The sequence below is a fragment of the Electrona antarctica genome, assembly GCF_951216825.1.
Source record: "Electrona antarctica genome assembly, chromosome: 13".
In the NCBI taxonomy this organism is placed as follows: domain Eukaryota; kingdom Metazoa; phylum Chordata; class Actinopteri; order Myctophiformes; family Myctophidae; genus Electrona; species Electrona antarctica.
Window position 1 is genome coordinate 28,904,585 of NC_136794.1, and position 13,324 is coordinate 28,917,908.

The 13,324-nt window shown below is 44.0% G+C and overlaps 1 protein-coding gene across 1 annotated transcript in view; it reads right to left on the minus strand.

Moving 5' to 3' along the window:
• arhgap15 (Rho GTPase activating protein 15) overlaps window positions 1-13,324 on the minus strand; it is a 78,664-nt gene that overhangs the window by 9,439 nt on the left and 55,901 nt on the right. Inside the window, exon 12 of the mRNA XM_079518026.1 lies at window positions 6,250-6,355. Coding sequence (XP_079374152.1) covers window positions 6,250-6,355 — 106 coding nt within the window. The remainder of the gene's footprint in view (window positions 1-6,249; window positions 6,356-13,324) is intronic.

Below are 13,324 nucleotides of genomic sequence, written 5' to 3' on the forward strand. Positions count from 1 at the left end.
TACATTTCAAGGACTGCCAGGTTCATATCGTCGCTGTGTTCCTCTTGTGTGTCTCCATAATATTCCATTATACTAAGCTTTTCCTTGACTTGGACCCTTACGGGTCCATTTGGTTCCATTTGGAGTAATGGATTTCCAGACTTATAGGTGTCCTAGAGCAGTGGTTTCAACCCTTTTCATATCAAGGTCCATTTTTTATTTGGCATTTGAGCTACGTTACGTACAGGACCACCATTTGATGAGATTAGCCTCTCAGACCCCAAACTCTGAATATGTTGTCATTGGATAAGATTTTATCCACAATTCCATGCTGTTAGATAATGCAGAGATAACAGGCAAATGTTGATCAAAATAAGAATAATTGTAGATTCTCTAATTGTGTAGTCTTCTTGAAAATTAAGCAATGCAGATGTTTAACAAAAATGTAACTATTGGGAGTGTAAAATGAGCGGTTTAAATTTACACTCTCAAGAGTTAAAGATCTATAGCTTGCCATTTGGTGACCAACTCTCCATCATTTAGGTGGGGACCACCTGGAACCCCCTCAAGGACCACTGGTTGAAAACCACTGATTTAGAGCATTGGTTCCCCAACCTTTTTATTCTGAAGTACCACCACAGAAAACATTTGGCTCTCCATGTACTGTACGTATACCACCATAATAACTGATGTTAAAATACAGGAGCGTATACCTGTCCTTTTTGCTCCAATCCTAAGCCAATAATGCTGCTGCTGACAAAACTCTGTCTAATCACTAATCAGCACAGCTGATGATATTTCTAATGTGATCCGTGTCTAATCCGTTCTCAAATCTTCTATTAACAGCTAGGTGTGCTGTCATGCTCATTTCAGCACGGCTGGATAGCCTATTTCAACCAATTGCTTGGTTAGAAGACCTGTACCTGTAGTACCTACTACTTTATATTACTACTACCTGTAGTAGCAATATAAATCATTCCACTTTTGTCTTTTTTCTCCTTTTTTGGGTGACTCCTCTGTGTACCACCAGAGGGGGGCTCAAGTACCACCATTTGTTGGGAACCTCTGATTTAGAGGACCCTCTGGAACTTCAAGGCCCCCGGCCCCCCACCCCACACACACACAAATACAATAATAAGGATGTAATCCATTCTGCTCCGGTAACCCGCTGCTCGGCGTTCGTTCAGGGGACTACGCTGAACCGGGACAGTCGCTCGCTCCGTCGGCGGGCGTTGTTTTCCACCGTTCTCCTAAGGTCAGCGGAGGAGTGGAGACGGAAAACAGAGCCCAGTTGGATGTTCTAAAAACCCTTGTGGTAAATGGCAACCATGAACAGCAGTGACAAAAACACCCACAAAAAGAGGGGAAAGAAATAGAACGGCTAAGTGAAGGTACACTTCAGAAGATTCTGGTTTCCTTGACCACATCATCACAATGCGAGTACACAGCTCCATATTGAAGCCAGACCCCATGGACGGGGGTAGGGTGGGGAGGGAGGAACGCCGGTTCCACACAGGCAGAGGGACGAAGCCACAACAAAGGAGTTCGAAAACTTCATAGACTCCTACAGTACATTGCTAAAGGCCCGGCCCCAGCCAGGACCGAAATAAAAAACCCTCAGCCGAACCCGAGGAAAAAAACAAAACACGCGCGCGCACGCACACACGATTCGGGGTAAACCTCACTTCATGTGGCAGACGACGAGGATACACACACGCGCGCACACACGCACGCACATACTATTATACTTGTGAGGACATCAAAATATTAGGACGGTATTGAAATGAGCAAACTCTAAACGTAAGCCCAAACCCTAAATCGAACCTCTAAATATCTAACCCTATAAACCCAACCTGAACCTTTTCCTAATTGTCATCGTAACGCCTGCACAGATCATATAACCATAGACATTTCTTTTTCTGAGGACCAGGATTGTTGGTCCTTATTTCTTCCAATTCTACTATACCTGCATAGAAATAGAAGTACTGTGTGAGAGTGTATAGTTTAGTGTGCGCGTGTGTGTGTGTACTGACACACACACGCGCACACTAAACTATACACTCTCACACACTCCAAAAGTGCAATCTTGTAATCTCATCCGACATCTCTGATAAGACCCATGGTCAACTGATAGGCTTGGAGGAAGTGTTATTATTTCCCCCCAATGCCCCCTCCCCTCTCTCCCAGGGGTAAAAAAGCCCCCAGTGCCCCCTACTCTCTGTCCCCGGGGGTAGGAGAAAAAAAGCAAAGCTAAACTGCATCCCCTCTCTGCTATGCTACACTGCCTGTTCTCGAGGCAGAGAGAGAGAGAGAGAGAGAGAGAGGGAGGGAGGGAGGGAGAGAGAGAGAGAGAGAGAGAGAGAGGGCAAATAAGTATGTACGGTAAATAAAAAAATAAAAAAATCACACATGATACTCATTTATTGTGGTCGAGTGTGCAATTTAGATTAGGCACAGGGCTATGTATCCAGCGTGTGAGAGTGAGGAACAGAGGGTAGAGAAAGAAAAAAGGGGAGAGAGAAAAAAAATTGGGGAGGTGGGGGGTGGTGGTGATGCGGTATGCGAGAGAGAGAGAAAGTGTAATGCCAAATTTATACTTCGCCATGTGATGGAGTCGCATGCACGCATAGAGCTGCAAGCTCACATCGCTGAGAGCACAGAGACGTGCACGCGCTGTGAGCGTGTAGATCTGCTATTTTTCTGGCAGCGCAGCACGTCATGCGGCGAAGTATAAATCAGGATCAAGGGGGAGAGAGAGAGAAAGAGGGAGAAAGAGACATACTAAGTGAATAAATGCCCAGCCACATCAGTAGGTGTGGGTGTGTCGGGGTGGGGGGGCAGTCCCTGGCCCCCTGCCTTCCCCAGGGGCCCGTTCGCCTGTCGTTCCTCCTGTCACATGAGACGTCTCTGGGTTGATTATTTGCACGGCGAAAGCGGAGGCAGGAGGAGGGTGGGGGGGCCGGGGGGGGAGCGATTTTGCGGCCGGGCGACAGACTTGGAGGCACTGGCGGGGATTTAGCCCTGTCCCCGCAATCCCTCCTCGCGTTATAGTGAAAGCGTGTGAACTTTCAAAAACAATGGCATGCAGTGAGACTCGGGTGTACAGTACATACGACTGTACACGCGGCCCGTCGGCGGCGGGCCGTTTTGCGGGCGGTGTTGTTCGGCGTGTCGTCATGCGCGCTCACGGCCCTCTTCAAAGGAATCCCGGCTGCATGAGGAATGCTTGGGAAGGGCTGACCCATAGTATGGATGATACTGCAGGAGGAGATTTAATGTTTCTGTTAAATTGACTGTCAAATACCATACGATTTTCTTTCTTTCAATAGGTGTGATTGATTCTCAGAGTGGGGTATTTGGGATGTGGGATGTTTCTAATATAACATTTTAACAACACAAGTCTTGTATGCGGCTCATATGGGGGTCTGTGGCCGAATACATTAGCTATCTCCATATTCTATTTTTTTTAAGTGTTAGACTAAACCATCTAAAGTAGCAGATCCACAAGCTCAAAACGCAGAATGTTGCGGATCTGCCTCACGGATCTGCTACTTTTGCTATTTTTGAATTAGAATCCTGAAAAGTAACAGAGACAACTTTAAATCATTGCATGTGTGTGTGTGTTTAAGAGAGAGAAAGCGAGCTGATGGTCTTGAAAAGGAGCAGGCAGAGAGAGAGAGAGAGAGAGAGAGAGAGAGAGATGCCGCCCCTGGCAGCCGTTCTCTGAGGGCGATTCTACAGGAATATGAATAGGGAGCTTTGCACTAATTGAGGAACCTGGCATGCGAAAGCAAACAGACAAACACATTCTCCCGTCCCAGCCAAGGGGTATGTTCCAGTTAGGGAGGGGCTCATAAATCTAAAATGAGTCAGTTGGCCTCCTGCGCAGGCTGGTAAATATGGCGGAGAGAGCTAGGGATGGGGATGGAACACCTCTCCAGGGATGTGGGTTTAGCCATATGGCCCCTCTTTAGCCTGGCCAGGACAAGGCTAGAGTGGACAGGAGCCAGTCGAACTGCGCTGCTGCACGCAAAGCAGTGAGGTCAGCTCGCCTCGCCTCGCCTGGGCTCTCACAGGAGACCTGGAGAGTGCAGGAGGAAGGGCAGGAGAGCGAGCGACCTCTACACTCCCCCCCACTCCCCCCTCCCCCTCCACCCAGCTCCCATACACCCCTGGTCTGACCTCTCTGTCAATCTGCCTCGCAGAGCGCTGGATAGACAGCTGCACACAGCAGACCTGACTCAGGGCTTACTTTATTTAACTGCCTGTAAGCAGTGGTGTAAAGTAACTAAGTACATTATGTAGTCAAGTACGGTATTTAAGTACACTTTTGAGGTTTTTTTTTTTTTTTTGCTTTACTTGTGTATTTCTAATTGTCAATACTTTTACTTCTGTTCCACTACAGTTCAGAGGCAAAAATAGTACTTTTAATCCACTACAAGTATTATACTGTGAGCTTGTAGAATGTAGATCAGCTATTTTTTTAAGGATTTGTGTACATTTTAAAACTTGAAACGGGGGATTTCTACGCATTCATTTTCCCTGCATTTCTACGTATTTTGAAGTACATTTTGATACCAATAGGCTACTTTTGTACTTTTACTCAAGTATATTTTGAATTCCGTACTTTTACTTGTATTTCTACATTGCAGTATTGATAGTTTTACTTAAGTAAAAAAGAACTGAGTACTTTATCCACCACTGCTTATAAAAACCTTATTCCAGTTTTTCCCTCTTTTTTCCTTTTTCCGTAAACGAATGCCCTACTTTTGTTCGAGAGCGTCGTGCTAAAGTAGTGAAACTGGCCATTCCCACAGGATCATGATGACACGTTGCGATGGGATGGGCTGTTTTTACTGTTGAAAACAGCTAACAAGAGTTTCCATTCATCCATCCATCTTCAACCGCTTATCCGTAGTCGGGTCGCGGGGGCAACAGCTCCACCAGAGAGCTCCAGACTTCCCTCTCCAGAGCAACATTTACATTAGTAACTTCCTCCTGGGGGATCCCGAAGCATTCCAAGGTCTGCCCAAGGGTCTCCTCCCAGTGGAATGTGCCTCGATGACCTCCCTAGGGAGACGCCCGAGAGGCATCCTAACCAGATGCCTGAACCACCTAAGCTGGTCCTTTCCAGGCGAAGAAGCAGCGACTCTACTCCGAGTCTCTCTCGCGTGACTGAACTTCTCACCCTATCTCTAAGGGAAATGCCAGCCCCCCGTCGGAGAAAACTCATTTCGGACGCTTGTATTCACAACCTTATTCTTTGTGTCATGACCCACACTTTATGACAAGTAAGAGTGGGAACGAAGATTGCTCGGTAGACAGAGAGCTTTGCCTTCTGGCTCAAGAGCTTGTGACTAAATAATAACTACTTTGGCTTGATTGGAACACAGGTTTAAAAAAAAATTCCCCAATTCCTGAAAAGTTAAGATTTGGGTCATGGGAGTTTTCCGCCCGACAGCGACGATATAATGTGTGTGCGTGTGCACGCGTACGTGCACATGTGTATGCGTGTGCATATGCTAGCATAGTCAGTGTGACATGCTAGCTTAGCTAGCCATTGCAATAGTAACTAAGTACATTTACTAATTTTGAGGTGTATTAAGTATTTCAATTTTCCATTCCGTCCACTACGTCTTGGATCCAAATGTTGTACTTTTACTCCATTACATTTATTTGAAAACTTTAGTTACTAGTTTCTTTTTAGATTTAGATTTTTATTACAAAACATACAACAACCACTTCAGCACAATATACATTTTGGCCATTTGAAAATAGACGATCTACAAGCTCACAATGTGTCACATCACTTGTATGCTATTTTTGAATTTGAAAACGTGAAATGGGACAGTGCATAATGAGTACTTTTACTTGGAACAGAGTAGTTCTACATTGCAGTATTGATAAAAAAGAAATCACACCCGTGTGTGAAGTGAGGGGTGCTCTTATCATCATCATTCCGACCAATCACAATTTGCGTCCTCACTTTTGTCTTCAATGTTTGTGTTTACACAGACCATCAAAGCTGGACATGTAGGAGTTGGACAGGAACCTGTCTTCACCCCCATTCCACTGAGCGAGACCTCTCTGTCGTGAGGACAGCGTAGCACCGATATAGCCATACGACAGCGGAGTAACGCCCCTGATACAACAGCCCCAGGCTGGGGTCGGCGGATCTTTGCTAGCTTGGTAGCACCCCTCAAAAATGTGAGTACTTTTTGCCACCCCTGCTGATATGTAACAATGAGAGCTCGATCAGGATGAACTTACTTCTGTAGGTGGCTGAAGAGGACTACCATGGTGTCTCGGTTGGGTTTGGGGAGCTGTGTGACCAAGTTCTTCAGAGCCTGCACCTTCTGCTTAGGATCCTTGTTTTCTGCACAGGAGAAAAAGAAAAAAATGGAGCAGGCATTTTATGCATGACATTAAGGGCCAGCTGCGATACTATAATTAATTTGATTAATTTACTTACTTTGAGCACTCTAATTGCTTCGGTAATTAAAACTTACTCATAAACTATGGTCAGTCATGCCGCGCTGACCACGGAGTAATTAATTCCAAAGGCACGGTGCAGGGAGGAAGTTTTCCTTAGATGTGGCTAAAACGCTCGCATATAGCCTAAGAGCCCACACCTACAGTAGACACTGTATAGATCTCAAAAAAGTAAAGCAACTAACTAAGTACATTTCCTCTGGCATTGTATACTTGCCGATTGTAAATAATGCAGTTCTTACACCATGCTAATTTGACATCTTGAGTTAATATAGATACTTTGTAGATGTACAGATATTGATACAAAACATACAATTACCAGTTAAGCCCAATTTTATACTTCCACATTCTCACAACACTCCTAATCTACGAGCTTGTACAGTATATAGGCTATCTGCTATTTTCAAAAAGGTTTGAAAAATGTTTGTAGGCCTACTATTATATTTATGCCAACACGTTTGTGCTTTTTAACGCAAGTAAAATTGTGAATGCGGGTAGTATTATTTTATACACATATTGTGGTATTTCTACTTTGACTCAAAGGAGCACTTCAGCCATTTTAAACAGATTCTCAAGATCCATTTTGAGCTTGTACATCTGCTACTCTGGCTATTTTTTTATTTGAATCCTGAACAGTAACAGTTTGGGATATAAGTTTTCCACCCGACAGACGATGTGAAGACAGGTTGAAAAATAGTGATGTAGTCCTTTAACACCGTGGTTCCCCCCTGTGGTGCACGAGCACCTTGTAGGGGGTGCGCGGCATGAAAAGGCTAATGGTGGTGCTATGGTTTTATTTTAAATATATGAACATATTATTATGTTATTATTATAGTATATGCAGAATATAGCCCATGCTGCATATACTGTATATGCCATATTCAGGTTAATATATGTGGATAAATAATAAATGTATGTCTCTATATAGCTTATGCAATTTATATTTCCATGTGGGGGGGGGGGGGGGGGGGGGTCCTATGCATCCGTCGATTGGATTCCCTATGACGTTTCCAGACGTCCTATGGATGGGATGTGTTAAAGGGCCACTTCACCCCTTTTGCAACCAGCTCTTATTTTAACACAATGAGTTCCACCTGGGGTGCTTGGTTGCCACGTGATGAGAAGCAATTCGACTATGACGCACACGGTTTTGGATGCCATCCTGAAGGCTAAAGCAATAGTCAATTCTAGCGAGCTAAAGTCCATCCTTGCTCTAGAAAACGCCAATGTTCCAATCACACTCATCAGATAATTTGAAATGACCTCGGAACAATGCCGATCTATTCGAATCCACGAACAGCGCCGTAGTTTCCGAGAAAAGAGTGTGCAAAGGCCGTGGCTAAACAGAAGCTAATGTGGTTGATCGTGCAGATGCAGTACAGACGAGGCCTTAGCAACCCTGCCTAGCAACCAGAGTGCTTCCAAAAACAGCGAGGCAATCTTATATATCGATATTAAACGCCTTAAGACGAGCCTACTCGTCATGAGCACCTCATATAAATAATTAATAGGATGAGTATACCAAGTATATATATAGTATAAGTCAATAGCAAGTTGCTATTGACTTATACTATATATATAAGTCTACTTGGTATACATTTGTTGCTATTAGCAACAAATGTGTTAATGATGTTTAGGACACAATAAACACTTTCCTGGGGGTTTTATGTGTGTATTTAGATATTTTAGTCATGATGCCATGTTCATGCCCAAAATTTGTCATGGAAATGTGGTACCACTTCCTTCCTGGACTACAAGTCACACCTCCACGCAGCCTCCCCTCCTCTCCACGAAGTGGGGTGAGTGCACCAAAGCATTATGGTCATTGTAGTAATCCAGCAATCCAGTCAAATCCTACTCAAACACACAGACGTCATTATTTCTCTGGCCATAGGGTGCAAATTTCAAATTATGCTACTGTTATCTACTACAAATACTATTAACATTGAGGGACTGCAGTTTCTTCAGTCAAAGGAGAAAACGAAAAAAAAAAGTACTTCTTCCAGAAGTACGTCTGCTCTCCTGGCTTCATCCCTTTTGAGTGGCATTAGTGGGACTTTCAGTAGAAATGGTTGATTATTACCGGAAGCCATTAGATGCTACATTCTGTGCTACAGTAACACGAAGCCTTGATTGCTGACCAATTAGAGGAGCAGCGTGTGGGAATACTGGTAGCAGGAGCCCTTCCTCTGGGGAGCGGCACATATTGGCGCTAATGCAGGCGATGGAGAGCTCAGTGAAATGACCATCATCCTCCTCTTTATATCGGAGAGCCCCGAAGCTTGGCCTCTGACCCCCGGTGACACGGGAAGCATCCATCATGCGGCCGTTAAGGGTCACGCTTGTGGAAGCGCTGCAAAAAAGGTCTGCACGACTTTAACGATCAGGTGAAAAAAGAGGAGAGCTGATCTCCTTTTTTTTTACCTGTTGGAGTTGACAAAGTGCTTTGTTTGAAAGTCCTGTGAGCAGACCATTACAGTAATCCAGTCTACTGGAAGCAAAAGCATGTATTAGTGTTTCTAGGTCTTGCTCAGTCCCCTGACTCTTGCAATATTTTTAAGGTGATAATAGATTCAATATATGACATATATCATATGATATAATATGATTTTCTCTCTTCACCTGCCTGCCTCGCCTTTCCGTCCGTCCCTACCCTCTCTCACCTCGACGGCCCAGAGACCCCCCACCCTCCCTTGCTTGTGCAGGACAGAGAGAGAGAGAGAGAGAGAGAGAGGGAGAGAGCCACTAATGGAGTCTGTCCTCGGCGTTCTCATTAGGGCAGGTTGTTAGCAGACACAGGCAGGACAATGTTTGGCCCGGCTTGTCTGTTGTAGCGTTCGAAAGGCTCCCCTTGAGCACGGCTCGCAGCAGATGTCTGCGTGTACACCGAGCTGGCACGGAGCACAGGTGGCAGATGCCCGCGTCGGGTGCCAACCCCCGCCAGTTGGGCACAGATGGACGAGCACGTTCAGGGGGAGAGAGAGTAGGGCCCCCCCTGACCTTCTGCTGTAGGTGAGGCTCTCTGGAATGTGTTGCAGGCAGGAGGAGCTCTCTCTCTTTCCACCACCACCTCGTGCTGTTTTCAATTGGTAGACAAGACGTGACCAAGTACGTTTACTTTAGTAGCCTGCCCTATACTGCACTTAAGTGTCATTGCTGTCGGGCAGAAACCTGTCCATATTTTAACGTTTTGAGTTGTTGTTTTTTTTTGTAAATGAATGCCCTAATTGATCATACTACAGTGTCAAAAGCATCAAGAGTAGCAGATCTACAAGCTCGTTTTGAGTTTGTCAATCTGCTACTTTTGTGTTCTTGAATTTGATCCTTTGGAATTTGGACATAATGAGGTTTCCACCCGACAGAGACGGGTGTGTCTGTGTTTTACTTAGTATTTTGATCTTTTTGGGATGAATTTCACTCCACTACATCGCAAAGACTAATATTGCACTTTTGACTACATTTCTAGAAACTCACAATGCATCGTGATGCAACACGGTGTGAGCTTGCAGATCTGCTATTTTTAAGTTCTGGAAAATCTTTCAATTTGGGGGGAAAATGTCTACATTTCAATATGGCAATTCATTGATATTTAAAAAGAAACTGCACTTTTAATTTGTACTTCTGAGTACAACTCTGACAGAGCAAATGAGTAATATTCGACCAGCTACTATACTTTGACTCGAGCACTGGGGGGTCGAGTTACTCAGTCCAGCACTCGTGCTGCCTTCACTCGCTTCTCCCCACCGACCGACCGACGACGCAAGGAATTTTTTGGAAATGTCAAAAGGGAAAAATTAGCTCTTTCAGGACTTCACAGCGAGGCTAAAGCTTCCAACGTGAGGTGGTGTCCCTGTTTTCTATTTCAAAGTGGAGGATCGACATTTGCCAGCATCTGCTGTTGCGCACAATCTATCAGCAGTAGCCTGGCTTTGAAATATTTAATCTAGTCTCTATTACTGGCACAAAGGACATGATTCATTAATTACTTTGCCGTCGGTGGTGGACATATTGGAGATGCCCCTCAGCCTAGCATTGCGGACAGATGGTGGGGACACTGTCATTAATTTAATACAGGAAGAAAGTACTGCTATAGGACGGTGGCAGCAGAAATATGCTGAATCACTTCAGCTAACGATACAATACACACACCTGAACGGCCGGAATTAACTGAAAAACAATGATAATAGATCTTTAAGTATTTTTTATAATCTTAGATTGATTAATCTGATTAACCACTTAAGCCCTGTATGTATTATACCTTGTTGGACAATGGTGGCGTGTAAAACAAATGAGTGATAAATAGCTGATCTACAAGCTTGTAGATCTGCTTTTCTATATGAATAATCGCTCATTTCATGAGACCAAAGTTTGAAATAATCTTGATACTGAATCAAAGTCACATCGACGCCCAGCCTCTAAATGAGACCATGCAATGCAAAATGATAGCCAGTAGTACACAAGTTAAAGTTCCAACAAGAACTTGCATTTTGCGAATGCCTCCAATTTAGTAACTAAAAAATAAAAAAAATAAAAATTACTGATCAATCACATACAGGGAGCAGCAACAGGGGCTTGGTGGGAAATGATGGGAAATTGTCTTTGGACGAGTGATGTTAACCCACAGAAGACTCAAATGAACATTAGTCATGTCAAAGAGCAGTCCCATGGCTGCAGCATTAGGCCGCTTTTTGGACACCTAGAGGGAACACAGTGATTTATGGCCTGTTATGACAAGAGACCATTACAAGTCCCCACTGAGCCCTGTTTACAGAAACACAAACAAACAGCGCATTGTTGGACAAAGAAATTCAATACAATGACACAGGGTAACGCAAGGAGCAGTAACAGGTCCCCTGCACATTTCAACACTCATCAACAGAGCGTGTTGTCGCCGGGCGGAAACCTTGTATCTCCATATTTCATGTTTTTTTTCCTTACATAAATTAATGCCCTAATCCAGTTCATCCTCAAACGTTTTCATATCAATTAAGGACGTATTAGGCCGCGGACCCCCATCTCAGAACGTTTTGTGCCACGGACCCCCAGAAGACTAGATTGGTGTAATAGCATATATACAAGCTCGCAGTGCGGCACAAAGTGATGCGCTGTGGCAGCTCAGTGGACTTGTGGTTAGAGTGTCCGCCCTGAAACTGGGAGATCGGGGTTCGATCCCCGGCCGGGTCATACCAAAGACTGTAAAAAATGGGACCCATTGCCTCCCTGCTTGACACTCAGCATCAAAGGGAATGGATTGGGGGTCAAATCTACTAATCAAATGATTCCCGAGCGCGGCGCACGCTGCGGCTCACCGCTCCAAGAGATGGGTCAAATGCGGAGAACAAATTTAACTGCGGTAACGTGTGTGACAAATCGTATGACTTTGACTTTTGACTTTGACTTTTGTAGACCTGCTATTTTTTGAATAGCCAACATATGAATCGATAGTTGTTATCCATTTATATAGTGGTTAAAATGATTGTGATGCTGTATTAACTACCTTTGCTGGAACCCCCCAAAGACCCTTTGAGAACCACTGCCCTGTACAGTGTAACAACAAGTATAGTGATTTTTAGCCCCATCTACAAGCACACAACTTGTGACACGCATGATGAAAAGTATCAACTTAAGAGCTCGAGTTGCTAAATAATGAGTCTCTGTCGGGTGTCCAAAACTGTTACTTTTCAGGATTCAAATTCAAAAGCATCAAATGTAGCAGATCTATTTTGTGTGATGGCAAACTTATTTTTATTCCATTTCCTGAAAATGAACGGTTTTGGACATACAAGGTTTCTCAGCCATCAGCGACGTTATTTTATACTTGAGCTCTGTCAGTGTGCTAAAGGAGGAAAGTAAACTATTGTGTGTGTGTGTGTGTGTGTGTGTGTGTGTGTGTGTGTGTGTGTGTGTGTGTGTGTGTGTGTGTGTGTGTGTGTGTGTGTGTGTGTGTGTGTGTGTGTGTGTGTGTGTGTGTGTGTGTGTTTTCTCACTGACAAACAATGGCAAACTAGAATCTCCTGAACCTAAAATCAATATGTACACAATTCCCTTTTTTGCTTTTTCCATTTCCGGATAAATTGTATTAATTATCCAAACAATAGCCTCAAGTTTTTTTTTGGCAGATAATTGTTTCAACGGGTGACACAGTGACTATAGCGACACATTCGGCACCTAAAACTGTTCATCTAATCCCATTACAAACACCACAGAGTCCTAGTTTGTTTCGAGACAGCCTGCATGCGTGTACGAGGCGTCTCCAGGCTCCTCCAGTCTGCTAGCTTACATCCGCTCTAGCCCGTCAAAAGGCAAATATTAGCAGAGAGCAAAATAATCCTGCAGGTTGTGATTAAGATTTTAAATGGATCCCAATTGTGTGCTTTTGGTTAATGAATAACAAAGTCTTAGAGGATGGCGTCTTGTAATTTATAAAACATGAAAAAGCTCCTTGATGAAATATAGAAACTAGATATATTTTTGCATTTCAAACGATTTGCATGGCCAGCTTACTTGCATGCAAATGAGGTGGAGTTTCAAAGAGTTATAAAAATAAATTAACTAATAAGTACCATTGAATTCCCCCCTCCCTCCTCCGTTTCGTTAGGAAAAAGGTGTCATCTTGATCAGGAGTAAATGAATTATAGGGGTGGGGGGGGGATTACACAATTAACCCACAAAAGTCGCACCCAGCAGCCAGCACACACACGTGCAGAAGTAAAATTTATTCATTTCCGTCATTGCATATTAATGTGAGGGCTTCACTCGGCACCCAAAACACAGAAATACACAAACATAATTAATACTCATTACGAATAAGTGAATAATCAATCTGACTGATAATGGTGGCGCTGCACTCAAT